This window comes from Pholcus phalangioides, unplaced genomic scaffold (assembly GCF_987345545.1).
Source record: "Pholcus phalangioides strain wild (caught in Gottingen) unplaced genomic scaffold, Ppha-v1.0 ptg000016l_1, whole genome shotgun sequence".
Taxonomy (NCBI): domain Eukaryota; kingdom Metazoa; phylum Arthropoda; class Arachnida; order Araneae; family Pholcidae; genus Pholcus; species Pholcus phalangioides.
The window spans coordinates 316439-338061 of NW_028301609.1; the positions used below are offsets into that span (position 1 = coordinate 316439).

Genomic DNA, 21623 nt, shown 5'->3' on the forward strand with positions numbered 1-21623 from the left:
ATATCTCACCTTGTTTGTTCATTTCTATTGTATTTTCAAAGCCGGGGGAGGGGTAAATGATGAGCATGCCCGTCACAAAATCACGTCACGGGCCAGCTGTTGTCCACCTCTGCTCTAGGTCACTCTTTTGATCACTCACTGACCAAGTCCCCGATCTGCTAGCACTCGTGTGATACAGTTGGTAAGATGCTCGCCTTCCACTCTGAAGGTTACTGTCAAGGTCTACGGATTTGAATCCGGGTAAAAACATCAGAAACAAGTTCTTTACCTACTCTTAAGGCAACCACCGATAGATGGAACCTTCATTTCCCACCCAAATCCAATGATTGAAAATTGCCGTATGGAGATATATGACCGGAGTTGGTGTGCGGTAAAGTAAGTCCTCCACTCTTTTGGTCATTCACAAAATTGCAAATTTAACCATTACCTTTAATGAAAGTTTGAAAAAAAATTTGATTTAAAATAAATGTGTTGAAATACTGCCCTTTTTTGCCCTTTTTCATGGACACACAGGCGTATTCGTTTCACCAGATTGCTCGAGACTTTATGAAGTCTGTGAGAATTAATGTCTGATATTGCATTAATGACGTTAGCCTTGAGTTCATCAATCGTACGTGGATTACCGAAGTATGCGATATTTTTAAAATACCCCCCAAGAAAAAAGTCCAGTGAACGAGATGTCCAAAGTCTGCACGCAATGACACGATCGTTCGTAGGCCTACTTTGCAAAGCAGTCTCTATAGCTTCGAATCGTGTATTAACTATGGATGGTCACCTGTTCCCTTTAAACAGATCAGGTGCCTCGAAAACGTTCAACTAAACGTGTTATCGTTGAATTATTTGGCGCTGGTTGAGATCGGAATATTTCCTCGAAAATTAATTTCTAACATAAGAATACGAATTATTAGCGAAATAACTTTCCAAAATGAATTCAGTCGAACTTGGTTAATTCGAAGTCGAAAGAGTCACCGGAAAAAAAGTTCCAATTATCCAAAAAGTTCGAATTCATCTAATTAATGTATCCCGGATCTGTAAATTGACTGCATATTGCAACTTAAACATCAATATTCACATAGGATAATAAATATAAATTATTAAAAGTTGATCATCAGTAACGGGACTGTTTCTCAAATTTCTGTAATTGATAACTAATTTTTTTGTACTTTCCGATACTTTCATTGCTCTTAAAATGACGATAAAAGTTTCAGATTTCGAATGGCACACCTTGATGCATAGGGTTGAATAACGTAATTCGTATCAAGTGGTAAACATTAGCGATGCACTCCAGCTGAGCAATGTTAAAATGGGCATTAAATATTATCAAAGAAAAAAAAAACCTTAAAATTTTTTTTAGAAATTATCTTTTTGATATTTCTCTATACTAACAGTTCTTTATTTGAAATAGTTCACTCATCGTTCGAGCACTTTTGTTGAATTTATTTAGCAAGGATAGATTTTTATGAAATTAGATTCCGGAGTTTTGTCTGTTTCCGATCAACAATGGCAATTTTATTTTTTGTCGAACACTGAGTTGCTAAAAAAATAAATCCAACGCGAAAAATAAATTAAATTCTGATATATACGTTTTAGCATACAAAAGATGCCGTTTTCAAAGAAAGAAGTACTCATTTTTTATCAAAGGTGTATCATAAAACCTGGGTTTATATTTTCAGGGGACTACCTCCACATCCCTTTAACAGTTGCTTAGCAAACAGAATGTTAGTTAGCATGGCAGCTCAAACCAGAAGTCAAGATCGAAAAATCGGCATCCGTGGTGTGCCGAAGTTGTCAGAATTTTCAAATTATACACTGCTAAAAAAAGTGTTCTTTAAAATCTTTTATTGGTTCTAGGGTGCATTGGGGCTGCTGCTTCTGAATCTGACATTGGTTTTGTCAGATTCGCTTTAGTTTTTGAGATAAAGTGGAAATATAATTTCAACGGTAATTCATATGCAACATATGTACAAATCACATTCAAAGTGTGCGTTATAAACAAATACAGTAAATCATTGGCAAAGATATTTCAGTGATTTTAGTGTCATTTTAGGGCACTGATTCCGAATCTGACATTGGTTTTATGTCCGAATGACTCTAGTTTTTGAGTTAAAATGAAAATTAAATTTCTCAATGTTAATACATAAGCAGTATACAAATCGCATCGTTGAGATCATGCATTATCTGAAAAACGAGAGACAAATCGGAGAAACCAGTGATAGATTCGAAATCAGCGAAATCAATCTGTCAAAATCATCTTAAAATCACTGAAATATCTTTGGCAATGCTCTCTACTGTATTTATTTACAACTCATAGTTATACAATGTGATTTGTATGCTGCTTATGGTATTACCGTTGAAATTTAGTTTTCACTTTATCTCAAAACTAGAGCCAATCTGACAAAACCAATGCCAGATTTGGAATCAGCGCCCTCCAAAATGGGGGGGGGGAGCGCTTGTAAAAGTCCGAATTAACCAAAATTCGAATTAACCAAGTTCCAATGTATTTGTAATCTTTGAGTAAACATAATCCACTAACCTCAATGAATAAAGTCTTTTAGTGTCAGAAACTGAAAATCAAAACCTTTAGTGCGAAATAACGTTCCTACACTTGATTGTTGACGTGCGCAAATTTCGAAACACCCTGTATAATTTAAAATGAAATGAGTTTAATCTTTTTCGCTATTTGCTTAGGTGATCAGGAAGTTGACTGCTAATTTCATTTCCTTTGTCGTGATGATGTCATTATTGGAAAAAAAAGACGTATGAGGAGAAATTTTACATAAAATATATAAAAATGGCATAAAAAAGAAGAAAAAAATCGATATCGCGGGATAAGAGTATTTTCCTTCTCCATTTTTTTTCTCTCCCCCAATCCTATCGTAATACAAAACATTGGCTCCAAGCAACACTACAAAAAAAAAAAAAGCATGATGGTGGAGCTATGACAACAGGTGTTGCTTCAACTGGATTGTTTTTGTGACATGAAGCCACTCAAAAAACAACCTTTTTCTCCAATTCACAAATGATGTGTGTGCGTGCGTGTGTACTATTGCGGTTATCTCCTCGTATGTGTGTCTTTTTTCTTTTGTTTCCATTTTTATTAGACTCTAAACACATTGGAAAGTGCACTGGACGTTGATAAGATTTTTTTTACGAGGTACTTTGCATAAGAACTGAGAGTGAAATCATAAAAAAAACACAAGAAATATAGGTACAGCAAAAAATAATTAATTCTTTTCCGAAGTACCTTCCCTCAGATGATATGCAATGGTCCAATCGTTCAATCCACTTTCCAAAGCAGCAGTGAAGGCTTTTCCTGGAAGCTGCCTCAGCGAATCCTGCACAACTGAAATAACTAATAATCCTCTCCCGGGAGCTTCTCCTTCAACGTCGGAAACAGCCAGAAGTCTCATAGTGCAAGATTCGGACTGCACAAGTTGGTTGCTTCATGATTTTAATGTTACATTTACATATTATACGAAGGTTTTTAACAGCTGGCTAATGCGAAGATGTATTTAGGAAAGAGAAAAAAAAAATTCAACGGCCTAAAGGCGGGGAATCGTACCCACGTCCTCTCACTTGCCGGGTGATATTCATTGCCGGTGTAGTCTAGTCTCACCCTTCAAGTGGGAGGACGTGGGTTCGATTCCCCGCATAGGCAGTTGAATTGTCAGCCACACAACAATATATTTTTGAATAAACTAAAATCAACAACTTTTATTTTTTTTTTTTAAAAATGGCAACAGCAGCCAGCAGCTTGTTCAAAAAGCTATGCCAGTTCACAATCAGTTACAGTCGAATCCCATTATAACGAACTCCGGACCAAAGAGAACGAAGAGACCGGAGAAATCACTTCGTTATAACGAAATTTCGTTATAAAGGAATTTCAGGTTGTTTGCATTGTTCCTATGTAAACTCAACTAGGGGATTAGAAATGCCTTCGTTTGGAGTTGTTTATGATCTTTAATAAAAAACACAATTCCAGATACAATCACCCCGCTTTTATACGGATGTCAACGGTTTCACAGCTCATAATATCCGATGAAAGAGGGATATTCGATTATGCGGTGGCCAATTCAATCGCCGTTTAACACCGTCAGTTTACTTGTTTCTAATATTGATCATTTTTGTCGCACCACGGTCATTTTCTGCACACGAGGGATAATTAGACCGGGACCTACAATTTATTGCCGATTCCGAACGGCACAGACTTGGTTTTTTTATACTCATCGAGAGGTTGGTGCTCTAACCCCTCGATGGGGGACTCACTGCGGTAGCAATTTTTGCTGCGGTCATGTCGCCATTTTTGTTGTACCCCTGTGTCAGGAAAGTTTTCTGACAAGGACGAACCGGGTATCGAACTCGCTACACCTCTAAACATCCTTTGGTACTTTGGCGAATATCTTATCGACCTGGGCTACCGCACCCCGTTTGTATATTGAAAACTGACGAAGGATCAATATTAATAAAGCTTCTGAGATAAAGCAGATGTCAAAATTAAATGAAATTACACTGAGTTATAACGATCACACAATACCTAAGCTACAATTTCCATTTTTATTGCGAAAGTGCGAAAGTTAGCGCCCTCTATGGGTTCAACAGAGAACAAAACTAAAGTAAAATAAAATAATTAAATATACTAAAAAGAGAGACAGCTCTCTCTCTCTTCTCTCTCGGCATTCTTCTAGGCCAGTACCCACTCCCCCGTCATAACTAGCACAAAATATTTGCAAAAAAAAAAACTTGGGGTAGGCTGCGTCATAAACACGGCGGCAAGTTTTGACGTGAATTCGTTTTTTGTGACTTGAATCTGGTGCTAGATACTGACATAAATTTATGTCACTAGGGCGGCATATATTTCAGAAATGCGTATTCAAGAATATGAGAGTGAAATAGAAGTGTGGCGAAATTTGTTCAGGGGCTGTTCAAGTATTACGTAAGCAGATTTTTAGCCATTTTTGATCCCCTCTCCCCCTTGTCAGAAAAATTTCGTCATCAGCTCTGTTCCTCTGAATCCTAACGCATACTGGTGGGATCAGAGACGTAAACGGGGGGGGGGGAAGCATAGGGGGATCGTGTCCCCCCCCCCCACGTTCAAAAATGTATTTTTTTAATGCAAAAAAATATTTTATTTATTGAAATTTTGGAAGAAAATACCTTTATACGTTGTTATAATCAATTTCTGTTCATTTCAATGTCATTTGAAACCTATGAACTCAAAAAATTTATCTTTAATAAATTCATTGCGACCCACCCTCTAAGCCATATAAATCGCATAAAGGCCCTTGGCCCGAGGACTAAATATCGTTTTGGGGGTTATCTGATGTGGCCGACTCTCCTCAAACATAATTTTGTAAAAATGTACTAAGCGGCACATTTACAGATCGCTTAAGTGTCCCGTGGTACATTCCCAGAACACTTAGCGATCCGTGTAACAGTTAGAGGTATCTTTAGTGACATGTGACCTAGTTTTAGAGCACTTAAGTGGTCCCCAGTGCGGTTCTACATCATTGAAGTTACCCACGGCACATTCTCAGATTATTTAAGTGATCCGCGGCATATAATTACGGATCACATTTCCAGATCACTGGGATCCGTGAAACATTTAGAGATCACTAAAGTGGCTCTGTAGGGCATCAATAGTAGGGGAATGTCACTTCAAGTGCCCACAAACTATCAAAATGTTTTCTCATTTTTGGCGCATCGAGTAAGATGCCATTAAAAATATTTCATATTTTCATAAAGGGTGGTTGATGACGTAAGCATTATCCAAACCCCCCCCCCTCTTGTCATCAAAAGTCAGCAAATCGGAAACCCCCCCCCCCTCCCATCGATGCCGACGCAATCCATGAATGGCCCCTTATCATCGGTTTTGTCTTTGGAATAGCTAACGAAACCAAAGTCGTCTATTTTCGTTGTGAACTGCTCGAGATATAGCGGAAAACAATTTGTTACGAATCAGGGCCGCGAACCTGGTGCCCAGACCGGAAAAAATATTGAAACCTGTGTGATATCATTGAATGTACCTTTGCCATATGCATCTGACGATACCATTGCTTTTGACTTGCGTTGAGTATATGAGCGTTTAAAGAATTCCACAACGCGAATTTTTGCGAACGCTCCCAGTATCGTCAGGCGATTTAAAAGACGTATTCACGTCAAGAAAACAAATGTTTTATCCAATAAAAATATAATGTACCTAATGGCTAATATGTATGGACAATTGTCGCGTTGAATCCTATATTTTCTATTAAGCGGAGAACGTTAATAATGTCTCCACGGGAACAGTCTTTGGTTCAAGAGGATTTTATTCGTAAAAGCGGAGTATATATATATATATCCGCCGACTGTATTTACCAAATATGTTATCTCTTTGGTGCCGTTCATTGATGCATTTTCGCTGTTAATGCATGAAACCATTGCAATATGGCTCTTGGATACCGTCGAAATCAGGGTTTCCTCTTCCGTTTTCTGATAAGGCTCTACCGTTCTTTCACCTATAATCTCTTCAATTTCATCAGAATTTTTCTTCAGTTCCCGACACCTCTGAGCCCCTAAAATTCCATATTCTTTGAAATCTCAGTTTGACTTTTTTTTTGGCTTTAATTCCATCCAAAACTTTTAATTTGTTGCAAAAACTCAAATCCTTCATTTTTCCAATTTCAAGAAATTGCATGACGCCATGGCGTTTGTGAAGATTTTTTAAGATTTTTGCTTTTATTGACAAACTTAGCGTTATCTATGGACTTAAAAAGAATAAAAATATGGCTTGGATACCATCGAAATCAGGTTTTCCTGACTCTGACTTGAATAATTAGTTAACTTGAAATAACTAAATTTACTGAAGACAGCTTGAAGAGTTGAAGAGGTCAGTATCCACCCCAAACTCTACGTTTTTCATAAGTTTTGACTGGCAACATATTTGCCATAATTACCAAAATGTTTCATCTGATAAAAATATCATGTATATAGTGGTTAATATACAAGATGTCCTTGTTGGCCCCTTTGCCTCATCAACCGTTCGTCCGAGGAATGGTCCCAAGGCTTAAAAAATGCCCAAAATGTGTTCGAAAATCATCCCGTATCAGTTTTGAAAGTGAAAATACAGTGTGTCACAGAATAAAAAGTGTAATTCTTTATACGGAAGAATAACTTATTAGAAAGTTGCTGCCCTGTCTCTTCTGAGACGAACAAAAAAAAAGTTCCACGTTACTGAGTGCAACATTTACTGAGATATTTGAGTTTAAAAAAATCTGAGAAAAGTTGGGAAAGAACAGCATAAATGAGGGAAAGGACCGTTTTCCGTTGGTTCACGTTGTTCTTTCTTTCCTAACTTTTCTCCGAATTTTTAAAATATATCTATTTTTAAATATCTCTCTATATCCAAATATCTCGGCGAATATTGCACTCAGAAACGTGGATTTTTTTGTTGGGACTCCGCAGCGACAGGGCAACAAATTTCTTATTGGGTTTCTAGGGTGACCATATGAAAATTTAGTTTTTTTATGTTGTTATATATACACTGTATTTCCACTCTCAACGCCGGTACAGGGTAATTCACGAATACAGTTTGAGTATTTTTCTTTAACTTGAAACTGTAGAGCCTCTCAATATCCTTATATGTATTATCATTATTATTAAACTTTGTACGTTGACTCTCTTATCAAGCACGCTCTGGTCACGCGAAAGAATCTCAGTACATTCTGTACTGAAACACGAGATGGTCACGTGACCGGATGCCCCCGAGCACGAGTTGCATCAACGTCGTCTTTCTCTCTCAGCGTAATCATCTAGTATAAATATGTACCTGTAAATATCTCGTTTATAACCTCATAATTAAATATCATGTATCTCAAAACTACGTCTCATCAATACGGAGTCAGATGCGATACCCGTCATCCCTAGCAAAACCGTGCCTCTACGATGAACGGCTGGTGAAGGCCGAATCAGAACTCACAGGACACCTTGTATATTTACAGTTGGCTTGTGAATCACAATATTCGATTAAGCGGGGTAAAGTTTTTGAAACTCTCTCACTCAAAGGAAGACTTAAAATCTTAAAAAGGAGAAATTTCGGTTCCGGATTGGAATTTATTCGTATTAGAGTTGCATCCGTTTTCCGATTAAGCGGGACCGACTGTATTTGCTTTTGAAGCTGGAAACAAAAAAAAAAAAAGCTCATGAAACTTACACGTGGGCCACGCCCACAGATGTAAAAGCAACTACCAGCATTTCGATCTAAAGAAAAACATTCACTGTATGTGACCTCCATTTTGAATATACTCTCGCACCGGTATATTCTTCCCCCCCCCCCCTTATTTTCCTTTCTAGGCGTAATCACTTAGTATCATCTCCCGTAGGAAGGAAAAAAAGGGTTTTTGTTCAATATTATCATATACGTAGTACATTTACATCGGAAGCCTTTTATGACTCCAGAGCAAACTTTTCAAACTGCGATAACCACTTACGAGAGAATATAAAACGAAAACCCTCTCATCAGCTGATTGCCGAAACGTGAAGAGTTTATGAGACTGGAATAATATAAAAAATATGTATTTATAAATGACACGTCTCTCTCACGGTCTAAAAGCTCTCTCCACACCCCGAGTATTAAAAAAAACGCCGCCATGAACTTTGGTATTTAAATTATTTTTTATTCGGGACATATCTATATACGCACTAACGTTAGTCGCTATCATAATTTTATACGTGAACTTCTATTAGATCTGAAGGGCACGTGATCGTTTCCGAAAGCTCTTTGATATATATATATATATTTTTTTTTGGACGTCTGCCAGATTTCTGGTGTGAGTTTTAAAGTCATTATATATATATATATCAGAATCTCTCCATATATAAAGATCCTTCTATACAGGCTGAGCTCAAAAGATACAGGCACTTTCAATATCCGAGGATATGATGTCACTCTCCGCTCTCCATACAAAGGTTTTTAACAGCTGGCTGGCGAAGATATATTTTAGAAAGAGAGAAAATTCAACTGCCCCCTGCGGGGAATCGAACCAACGCCCTAGACCACTGGACTACAGAGGCAACCGAATATCGCAATCTTTCCTTGGAGCTCGTGTGCACTGAACGGACCTAACCAGCACTTTTCCTAGAGATAGAAGGCCTCTGCACTGTTTGTCATAAACGTCATTAAGACTACCTAAACGTTATTCAGACTACCTAGGGGGTTTGCCACATTTTGAAACACACAATCCTATTTCGTTTCTTCTTATTTTGGCGTAGATTCTTCCTGGTTGGCTCACAAATACCGCATAGTGATTGGATGTGGGGCATAGAAATCGCCAGTTCGGAGCCCAATCATTTCTTTTCCTCACGACGATGATACTACGTCACCAAACACCGACTCTGACCATATCGCTATAGTGCAATTTACTGCCATTAGTGAGATGGGTTGGAAGTGAAGGCGCTGTCTATCGGTGGTCGCCTCGAGTTCGTTAGGGAAAATATCTTATCAATATCCTCCTCCCTGTGGTTCGAACCCGGGACCCTGACAACAACCTTCACGATGGTAGACGAGCATCTTACCACCATGCCACTCGACGATGATACTGGCACAGGCAGGGAATTTTTTTTTCCCCTGAATACTTTGAGGGAAAATGGACTACTTACTGACATCACAAGCCGACTGCAGAGGCCTATCTCTAGGAGGTGCTGACTTTACTCAGGCAAAGCTCGCAATTGCTGACAATGCCTCCAGATGGCGACTTATCCGACGACGATGTCACTCTCCGCTATCCATACGAAGGTTTTTAACAAGGTTTGTCCAAGCAAAGATTGAGATATTCGTTGCATCTGTAATCTAGTGGTCTAGGGTGTTCACCCGGAAAGTGGAAGGACGTGGGTTCGATTCCCCGCAGTGGCAGTTGATTTTTTCTTTCCTAAATATATCTTCGCATCAGCCATATGTTAAAAACCTTTGTGCTTTCAATTGGTAATGAACCCTTTGGGCGGGTTTTAAAATTTTTCCTAATGCGTATCATAACTGCCACATTTGAAATTGAGAAACATTCACAAATTGCCACCTATTTTCAAGAAGAGTCATTTTCTCCCCCTGATATTATGTATATTACGAACAGATAACTGTCCCCCCCCCCGCGCCTCCAACAAGAAAATTTACTCCACCCATCGGTTTCATTTCCCTCACTATGATACAAAAAAACACCTGCCATCACGTATGTGGTTTCGTGGGAAGAGAAATATTTTTTTTGGAAAAAGAATCTTTTTGTATTATTTATACTTGAGCGTATATTTCTTTACAGTGCTGAAAGAAGAGGGGTGAGGGAAACACACAGTCTTTTTTCTCCTGCCTTGTATTATCTATAACCTTGAACAAGAGCTGACTCCGACCACTTTCAGTTGATTGATTGGGGGGGGGGGGAATGGAAAGAATGTGTTTGCTAAAAAAAAACTTCAACGCGCTTTTAGAAGCCGAGATATTTCGGGGTGACTGAAATAAAGCAGATGTGCGGTGGAGCCTCATTTATTCGACTTTACATTTATACGGCGTTTGTTATTAGTCGCTATTGGTTCCTACCTGTAAAAGTGATAGACCGGTGGTTATGCATAAGGAGCCATTCAAGTATTACGTCAGCAAATTTTTTAGCCATTTTTGACCCCCCCCCCCCTCCCTCTTGTCAGCAAAATTTCGTCAGCAGCTTAGAATATTTCATATCTTCAAAAAGGGGTGGTTGATGACGTAAGGAACTGTCAAACCCCCCCCCCCTCCCCGTCATCAAATCAGAAACCCCCCTCGACGCTGACGTAATACTTGAATGACCTCACCGATCGTCTAGATCACTGTTTCCCCAAAGTGGGCAATATCACCCCCTGGTGGGTGATGGAATAGTGCAGGGTGGGGGGCGATGTAAGCTATACTGTTACACCTGTTACACCATTGGATTCTATGGGCTTGTTTGAGTTGGGGGGCGATGGAATAAAAAAGTTTGGAAAACTATGGTCTAGATCAGGGAGTGATTCCCAACGTGGGCATTAACGCCCCCTTGGGGACGGTGGAAAATTCCAGGGGGGGGGCGGCAGAAGCTACGGATATAACATAGGATCCTATGGGTTAGATTGCGTTGGGGGGCGATGGGAGAGAAAAAAATTTCTGAAGAAGGGAGCGATGGGACAAAAAAGGTTGGGAAACTATGGTCTAGATCATGGTCTCCCAAACTTTTTGTTCCATCGCCCCCTTCATCAGAAATTTTTTCCTCTTATCGCCCCCCAACTCAAGTAAACCCATAGGATCCTATGTTAAAATGTTAAATTAGTAGGTTCTATCGCCCCTTGGGACCATTCCATCGCCCACGAGGGGGTGATATTGCCCACTTTGGGAAACACTGGTCTAGATATAGTTCCCCAATCTATTTTGTCCCATCGCCTCCACTTCTTGAGAAATTTTTTTCTCCCCCCCCCATCGCCCCACCCCAACGCAATCTAACCCACAGGATCCTATGTTAAACCCGTAGCTTCTACCCTCCCCCCCCCCGAACATTCCATCATCCCCAGGGGGCATTAACGCCCACGTTGGGAATCACTGACATTTATAAAACTTCTACTGGCTATTCCGTACATCTCCCAAATACCGTTGGAAATTTTGATGAATATGGGAAAATGTATAGCTTCTTTTCTCTTCATTAAACCAATTAATTATTTCCCCCGTACATGATATGTGCACTACACGTATGTGTAACGAGAATTAAAATAAGTGTGAAGAAGATAAAAACAATGATATTATCAATATTATAATGTTGGCTTTCTCCACATGTTATCAACAAAACCAGCATTACCATTCGAAGAATTCACCATTCTAGACCATAGTTATGCAGTGCCGTCTTAACGCATGAACTCGGGGGGTGGGGGAGGCCTTAAGGGAAGAGGGGGCTCAGAAAAATGAGACGTAGTTGAATATTTCGAGAATTTGCCAAAGATGGCGCACAAAAATCACTTGGTCCATGATGCTCTTAAGACAGCCCCCGTAGTTATGTTCAGTTAATGAAGTGATTAATTGACGAGTTATCATGTTTACCAACACGAGCTTGGGATCATACGTAATCTTCGCCGGAGTATGATAAAATTCCCGATTTATGACCAAAAATTATCAGAGTTTGGGAAAAAGATTGGCGTTTGCCTGATTTTGCTATCCGCTATCGATAGTGTCCACTAACGGGGAGTGAAATACATTAAAGTCATATTCCACTGTGCTGGGAATCAGAAAAGTGTCCGTTAGGGGAGGTTCCACTATATCTCTGCGAATATTGCACTTAGATACGTGGTATTTTATTGTTGGCCTCAGGAGAGACAGTGCAACTTACTGATTGGATTTTTTGAGGACAGGGTTTCCATTTAAAAAGTTAATTCTTTATTTTAGTAACTAAACAATCTCTTGCAACATGAATGACTTTTCTGAGCTCTACACGCTGTTTGTGGATACTTTTCTAATTAAAAGTTTGCCTCTGAGATCAATGGCTCGCCAGCCAGTAAAATGCGGAACAAGAGGAATCAATTAATCACCCTGTATGTATAGTAGAAAGATACATTATATGTGGGGAGGGGGGAAACACTAAACAGTCGTATAAAAAGAACAGGGGGAATAACAGTTCATAGGATTGCAGTGAAGCTTTGAGATGATAAATAAAAAGAGGTTTAAAAAACAGGGAGATATCTCTCTCTCTCTGGAATGAATTTCTCCCACATGCGTTTGGACGAGATATCTCGTCAAATACACTCGGACGAGTGATCGTCAATTGGGTTAAATACAGATTGTACGGGGTGATTAGAATTCCGTGAGTTCTGATTTTGAAATGGTCTGAATCTGTCGATGATTCTTATTTCAGACCATTTGGAAATCAGACTTTTAATGACCCTAAATATTCGTCATAAAATACTTTCAAATTTTTTATTCATGACTTTTTGTAGTTCTTTATCTGGATTTAATATTATTGTTTGTGCTTATACTTTGCGAAAAGCATTAGATCATGTCGAGATTAAAGAAAAAACTGTCATCATCATCATTGCCAACAGCAGATGCCAGGGACCGGATCTACAACAGTCATTAATGCCTGATGGCATCGCCGAGGAAACAACCGGCTTCAAGCTTTGGTGTCGGAATCACTTCACTCATGTTAGCATGCCAACAGGAACTCGAGGCTGACGTACACGGTCTCTTGGAGAGAAAGGTCTTTTTTACACACGGTTTCTTTTTAATTCCTGTAATATGGCGGCACATACAGCCTATCCGAAATTGATTTTATCTCTGCAGCCGTTGACTCTGGAAACATGCTTTCAACTAAACAAAATTTTCAAATCACGTGCGTTTACTTAAAATCTCTAAATTTGTTTGAAGGGTCATATAATAGAAAAATTAGGAAATTACCTTTTTATTCTCATTCTGAAAAGTCATTTGCAAAAAGTTTCGTATTTTTGAATGCAATATTTATCGAGATATTAAATATTCAAAATCATCATGTTTTGGCAACTTATCGCAACTTATCTCTGTGTTGGCAAGTTTTCATTTACTCAAAAGTTGCCGTTTTTAAGTCTATGTGTAGAAATGGCAAATGTGAACTTACCCATTTTATTTTTTTTTTATTCACAGTAAATATTAATTTTTTGGAAATTATTTTGACAATTGCAGAATTTTTATAACTTTTAAACGCAATTTAATTTGCGTTTCGCAAATTGTGGAACACCCTCTCATTCGTTGGCAATAAATGCTGAAAACTTCAACAGCATTCACATTTCACTAATTGGAAGCTTTAGCACACAAGGTTTTATATAAAAAGTTAATTTTTCTATTTCTTTATGTATACGAATTTTTGGAAAATTTAAGACATTTTAAGCAACTGCACGTCATTTGAAAACTTTTTGTAACAACGTATGTTGCTAAAGCCAACGGTTGCAGAGATATCCGCTGCGCAAACAATCTGGGACAGCCTGTGTATAAAGAATTCATTTCTAACATATATATGTTCGATTGAAATCTTTAATTACGAATTATCAACTCGTTTCATTCAGAAGGAAGCCATCGTACACAAAGACCGGAGTGGAAAGACGGCCCTGCATTACTGCGCCGAAAATACACGCACAACCTGCGCCGAACAAATAATATCGGCAAGGCCTGAAATATTAAATGCGCAAGATGACGAGGGATATTCGGCTCTCCACCTAGCGGTCATCAGCGGCAATACGACGATGGTGCAGTTCTTGGTCGACCAAAAAGCCGACACCGATTGCGAAGACAATGAAAAGCATACCTGCGTCCATTGGGCAACAGGTTATTATCGTTTATTATTTACCAAAGCCCAGAAGTTCATAAAATCCCATAAATCTTTTTTTTTTTCATTTGCATTCAAACTTTTTCCTGTGAAAACACTTTTTTTTCCTTCCTTGCCAAAAATGGCTATTTTAACATTGGTTTAAGTTAATTCGTAAATTTCAGAAGCCATATTCGATAGAACTTGAATATTTTGAGCATTGAGAATTTCAAAAGAGTTGCTCTTTTTAAAATCCTCAAGCACTTAGTACAGTCGAATTCTGTTATAACGAACCCTAAGGGACCAGAGAAATCACTTCGTAACAACGAAATTTCTTAAGGAATGCCAGACTTTTACATAGTTCCTATACAAACTAATTTGGGGGGATTAGAAAAAATTTTGACCATTTTTAGTGCCTAAACTTTCGGGATCTAATTATTACTTCACAATAAAGTCGATGATTGCTCGAAAAAACAGTAAAATTTCAAATTATATTCGATTATTTGGGTACATATCATCGTTGAATCAATTTTTCAGTCTGTGGAGAACTGGAATGCCTCGACATAGTGACCAGAGCAGGAGCGAACCCATCGACGCCCGATATCCACGGCGCCTTCCCCATACATTATGCAGCGCAGATGTGTGGTCCAAACAGCGAGATGGGTAATAACGTCAGGAGAGGTCTACAGGTGCTACACAAGCTGATATCCAAGGGAGTCGACGTCAACTGCAGGGATCAGGATGGTAGGACGCCGCTTCTGTGGGCCGCTAGCTCAGGTACGCATCGAAAAATGCGCATCAACTAAACCAGGGGTGCACAACTTTTTTTTCGGGCCACGGGCTAGATATGCGATATGGGGCCATTCGCCGACCACAAACTGGAATGCTCATCGAATTCTTTTTTTTAGGGGTCCATTTCTCATTGACCAGATCTGGCCCGCGGGACGGAGGTTTTGCACGCCTGACCTGAACTAAATTTTTATTATATCTATCTATCAAGATTAATCAACAGCTTGAGTTATTTCCGTTTTATTTTACTTGACCTGAATACATTGATGTCGAAAGGGATCAAAAAGAAAATGAAATATAAAAAAAAATGTATTCTGCCAATTATACAGGGTGCAAGGGAAAATCCAGGGCCGTAACTAGGCTGGGGCGGCCGGGGCACTGCCCTAGAGCCAAATGGGGGGGGGGCCTCGCAATGAATGCACACTTATTTTTGTATATTTTTTTCCTTTTTAACCCCCCCCCCCTCCCCAAGAAATTGTCTGCCCCGGGGCACCAAAAAGGTACGCTACGGTTCTGGGAAAGTCCCTTCATCCTGCGATAACTCACGAACAGTTGATCATCGAGGCATACTTCCAACTAGAAAAGGTATTCAAATGGCGTGTAGAACTCAGATACGCCATTCATTTTGCAAAGGATTGTATAGTTATGAAAATAAAAATTAAAAATTAACCGTTTTATATTTGATCACCCTGTTCTAAAAAACTCAATTAAAAAGTTGTTGCCCTGTCTCTTCTGCCACCAGCAAAAATCCTTCATATTTTTAAGTGTGATATTGTCTGAGTTATTTGAATTCAAGAATCGCTGAGAGAGAGAAAATGAGGGAATGATCAGCATATATGAAGCCTGAAATATGCTTATCAGTTAGTTTATGCTGTTCTTTTCTCGTTTTGAACAATTTTTGAATTCAAATATCAGCTACTTAGACACTTTTTTTAGGGGTAGGGGCTGAGGAATGACAGGGCAAAAACTTCCTAATTCAAATTTTTAGGAGTGTTATCAATTGAAAAGTTATTTTTTTATTTTAATTACCAAACAACCCCTTGCAATATGAATGACGTATCTGAGGTCTACACGTTTATATTTTTTTCAAATTGGAACTATGCCTCTAGGATTCTAGGATCGATGGTTCGAGAATTATTCGCAAATCCCAGGATAAATGGATTTCTCTATGCACCCTGTATGTAGAGTGATTTAACAATTAATATTGTGGGGGCATAACTTGATTTTTTTTTTCTAAATTCCTCTCTTTTTCTTAGTCTGAAAGTAATGTTAGTTATTATATATTGAATGTGTCTCTTCCCGCCCTTATTTAAGAAACCAGAGCTAGTAAAACGTACTGTCCTTCAGGAAGCAGTGACGCTATCGTGTCCCTCGTCAAAGCTGGAGGCGATGTCCATTCCAGGGACAAAGACGGACTCACAGGTTCGTTTAAGTTTTCAAGCTCTCCTAACATGTGTAGGGTTTTTTTTCCTTTTTCATATTCGTGTTTTATTTAAGATCGGTTAAAGATTCACCTGATTTGTGTGACTTCAATCCTTCCAGTGTCTCCCCTTAACGACAGAACCACAACACCTGTTTTCCCCCTCAAGTTAAACAAATTAACTCATGATTTGAAATGAAGATGGCAGCACTTACTGTATAGCTCACCTACTTCTCTGTTGCTATTAATAAAACGCAAGGAGAAAACAATAGTAGAGCTGTAATCAATGTAATCGAAAAGGTGGATAAAAATCTTAAAATTCTGACCATCATTTCCGCACACAATTGGTTCCTTTGTTGAAATGGAAGTAATTTATGATTCAAATTGACCATACAATTTCGCTGGCCTGGGGTTTTCGCCAGAAGTAATCTGACACTCCTCTTTATTTTCTCTCTTATCCAACGTACACATCACTCAAACGACAGAATAATAACGCGTCTGATGAACGAAATTCCGAGGTAAGAAATGGTGTGTAAAAACGGTAAAAGTGTGTGCTAATTAGCTTATAGCGATGGACCAGAGTTTTGAGTAATTCACAACATACACATACACACACATGCATCCTCCCTCACATATTAGCTCTAATTAGTAAGAAACGGCAAATGCCATAATTTTTTTTCCGATTTAAGTCCGAGTTGTGAACGCACGATGGTTGGTTAGCTCAAATGCGCGTGTCAGTCAAACACAAGCGTAGTAATTTTCTACATCGATGAAAATAGAATATCTTCTTTTTAAAGGGGAAAAAAAACCTCTCCGAAATGAATCTCCATAACCAGCAACAAAACCTGAAGAATTCCTATTGAAAATCCCCCGACGTTGCCTGACATCTTTTTTCGAAATGTCAGTCAATGGAAGTTATTAATGTCACGAAAATGATAGTCACAGCTGACTTTGACGAGAAAATTCGCAATAAGTCAAAATGATATATTATGGACAGAGTTGTGTGCGATATCTGTATATATTTTTCCTTCAAAAAGAGTAGGGAATTTTATTTTTTTCTTTAACCTTGGGCTAAAATCAAGGGAGTTTGGTTCTACCACTATAAAAATATCAAGAGGAATATCGTATTTGATTCGTACAAATAATCATTATATGTTCGAAGGATACTTTGACCGTTTGGCAATATCGTTTGAGCGCGTATTCGTAATTTTGCATATTTTAAATTTCCTTCGTCATCCATTGTGTAGAAACTCTGTATCATTTAACCGTGTACGAGCTGTAGGCGGGAAATGTTCAAGAAAATCGAGCTGCCCAAGGCCTGTGTAATAAATCCGTTATTCTCTTCCTGACCGCAGGAAATGTGACAACAGCAGTGATTTATGGTCCGAATGTCATGAAGGATTGCAAAGTTAGTGAATGAACGAAACTTCTTTGAATGGAGGCAGGAAGAATACGTGAATCATGTTGTCTGACACACGCACAAGATAATCGGTGCTGATTATTGGATTGAGTGATTCATCATGCATACAGTATGCTTCAAAATCTCAATTGACGCGCGTTCAAAGAGAAAATACGATATTCATGTTGGGATAGATTGAAAAGCTATCCATACTTAGATACAGAGTACCATAATTTCTTACGGACGATGTATTATGCTTTTCTCATAGGTTTTGGACTGCTTAATTTCTAAATATACATCGACATTTTCATGGTTATTTTTTGTTGTTTTTTTTTGTCACCTCGTTATTGTTTTGACCTTTATATGTGTATGAACAGGCCGTACACTCCAGCTGGAGTTTCTTGAACATTTCTATTCCCACTATACAAAACGCACGCACTTAAGGGGATACGGGACGTTCAAATCGTGAAAATTAATTTTTTTTTTAATTACACAAAAAAATAGCGAAATTTGCATAAAGTATTTTTCAACAATTCGTATTAAAATCTTTTTGTTAGTTATTTTTCTACTGTGAGTTTTATGATTAAAAAATCATGGTTCCCTACGGGAAATGGAGCACCCCATAGGTTTCTTCATTTCTAGTTTTCTCAGTGTTTATTTTTCGTCACAAACTGATATTCAAAATGTCCATATTGCGAAACCAAATTTCACACACTTGTTTCTTATGGCTTATTTGAGATAGCAAATCATCTCTCCGTTTTTAAATACATCAATATTTACTGCTAAAAAATATGAATTGTTAAAAAGACCAAAGAAATGTCGTTTGGTACGATTATTTTTTTTAGTCTTTATTTTTTTTTTCTCACACACCGTTAGACGCATTCTAAAATGCATACTTATAAATTTTTGTGTGTGTGTCTTTGGAAACACGATAAAAAATATGAACGAATTTCCTCAAAATAGGAAACGCAGAGAACGAATATAGCTCATTGCAGTTTCGCAGTTGTTTTTCAATAAATTACTAATTAAACATAAAAAATTCCAAGTAATTCGATCAGATTCACCAAAATGCATTTATTTTGTGTGTGTGTGGGGGGGAGGGGGGTGTTTGTGTGTGTGTGTGTGTGTGTGTGTGTGTGTGTGTGTGTGTGTGTGTGTGTGTGTGTGTGTGTGTGTGTGTGTTTACGCTATTTAAAAACACATTATTGTAAAAGTTTATAGGACTTTTTATTTTCGTGTATTTGCCTTATTCGTTGGTGTCTTCTTAATATTCTTGGGCAAAGTTGATCAGCCCTCCTATAAAAACACATTAGCTGAAAACATTAAAGAAATATAATCTTCATTTTGACCGTCCCTTATCCCCTTAAAAATACCTTTTTGTGTGCAAAAAATCTTAGGTGGCAGGCGCTATAAGAATGAGAAAAAAATACAATCTCATGTTTTTTAAGAAAAATTTCCTAAACAGTCTACTTTAAAATATCCCTCGTATTATTAGTGTTGTAAATTTTCTTATTTCTTCCTTGTATAATCCCACCCCCTTCCCTTTATTTAAAAAAAAACGGAAATCTTCGAAAATTTTACATAATTCATGCTAAAATTTTCGAAGAAAAAAAATCATGATTGTTATCACTGACATCAACGTGACCGTTAAAGTTGTTAAAAAAAAATGTAGTCTATATCTGTGCTTCTGATTGTCTGCATTTCTATATTTTGCGGGCTCAGCACTGCATTGCGCTGCCAGCAGGGGACACCTAGACTGTCTCGAGACGCTGATAACTCTCTGCGGTGCCGAAGTCGACGCCGAAGACAGCAACGGTTGCAGTGCTCTTTTCTACGCTGTGACTTTGGGACACGCCGACTGTACGAATCTGCTTCTTGGTTTCGGAGCGAACTCCAACTTACAAGACTCCAAGGGCAGAACGTAAGTCACGTTTCGTAATTCTTTTCAAGGTTGTCAAAGTGAACCTTGGCCTCGTGGACTTCCTGTCAAGTTTGATTCCGTGATCCGTACGTTAAATGAAAAAAAGACACACCCATTGCCTGAAATTTTAATGTAGTCTCAGTACAGCAGTGGCCTTTTTTTTTTCCTTTCCAGCCGCAATCACGGAACATGTCATCGTTTTTATTATTTTTTCCTGAAACATCTGTCTACCCTTCTTTGCAACATGCCCACGCTGACACTGGATTTGTAGACTCTTTATGGGCTTTCATGGATGTCTTGATCATCCATATTGTTTAGAAGTTTCATATTTGTGGCGTGTTTAGCTCACATTAACAATTCCATAGTTCTTCTCGTAATTTTTTCGTTTTTTTCGGAAATGTCATGTTTTCCTGTCCACGTTTCAGTTAAACAGAGTCTTATGAAGAGATTTATGTGTTATTAACTCGATTCTTTATTTCATATTATTTATCTTCTTTTTTTGTAATATAACCTTGAGGTGAACAACTCTTTATATATTCATGTGCCCTCTTTTTTTTTTGCGTTTTTCTCCAGATAATTGTTTTTTTCTTTTCCTTTTAAAACTACACAAAAAAAATCTTGTTGGGATTATATATACTGAATTATATAAATACCACACTGATAAAATGTGAAGTACTCCCCTAATAGCATTAAATCTAATATAAAAGAACTAATAGAAAGCCTCATAAAGAAAAGCAATGATGTTTTTTTAGAAAATTGCGCATTATTTGAAGGAACAATGTTGAATGAGAAAGAAATCCATTGTTTTGTCAAGCAAAGATTTATTTTGCCGATTTGATGTCTTTTCATCATTTTCCATAAACCGTGACTTTCACACCGTTTTAGAGAATTTATTAAGAAAAACTCATGCCAGGCATAGCAAATACGTAAAATGAAGATGATGTTGAAAAATTCTGAGATGTTGTAAGAACAAATGCCATCACAATTTTTTTTTTAGTTTTTATGAATTTTTTTTAAATTGGTGCCGAGCAACCCGCTCGTATGGGTTACTTTGCACCGTACTACATATAAATTGATCATTTCTAAGGAAGAAAATGTTTTTGGAGCATTGTTGACCCAGTTAAAATTTATTGTTTTACCACATGGTAATACGGAGAAACTGACAAGAAACGGATTTTTTTTCGTCTTGAATGGAAAAAATTATCAAAATTCTCCCAAATGTAACTCATCTTATTTATGTAGAGAAAGCCGTTCTCTCCCTTGGTAATATGATATTTACGGGAAACAGTTGGCTGTATGAAGAGATGTTGACGTTTATAAAAAGAAAAAAATCTTGCCTAAACATCAAAATCTCTTCGTACAGCCAGTTTTCCGTAAATACCATCTGAATTAAACATGTAAAAAAAAGCTACTAACAGGGATGAAATTTGGTATTAAAATTTCAGTAAAACCCCTCTTAACGGATACCCCTCAGGGTATAACGGACGAATTTTTTTTGTCCCGCCGGTGTCCTCAAAAGAGAGGTTTTACTGTATTACGCAATAGGATTGATACTGAGCTGAATTAAGCCGCAAACGAAATAGAAAATTACATTAGGTTACTTTACACGGCTTTTATGGTGGTGCAAAATAGCCTCAGTTTTTCCCAGAACGTAATAATCAAATTACTATAGAGCACATAAAGATAAATGATCAGTGAATTACAACTTCATAGGTATGATTTAAAATGCACTTATTTTCCATATAAAAATAAACAGCATTTACTTTCTAAGTAAACCGTTTTCTTTGGCAGCAAAATGCAACTTTTTCTTCGCAA

The 21623-nt window shown here is 37.9% G+C and overlaps 1 protein-coding gene across 3 annotated transcripts in view; it reads left to right on the top strand.

Moving 5' to 3' along the window:
• LOC149074692 (uncharacterized) overlaps window positions 1–21623 on the top strand; it is a 63211-nt gene that overhangs the window by 15856 nt on the left and 25732 nt on the right. For 2 of the 3 annotated variants that reach the window (XM_089245758.1, XM_089245761.1), the window contains exons 2-6: window positions 12993–13202; window positions 14041–14299; window positions 14817–15056; window positions 16383–16490; window positions 19610–19808. In XM_089245758.1, coding sequence (XP_089101884.1) covers window positions 13089–13202; window positions 14041–14299; window positions 14817–15056; window positions 16383–16490; window positions 19610–19808 — 920 coding nt within the window. In that variant the 5' untranslated portion in view covers window positions 12993–13088. The remainder of the gene's footprint in view (window positions 1–12992; window positions 13203–14040; window positions 14300–14816; window positions 15057–16382; window positions 16491–19609; window positions 19809–21623) is intronic. The other variant, XM_089245760.1, reaches the window with a different exon arrangement.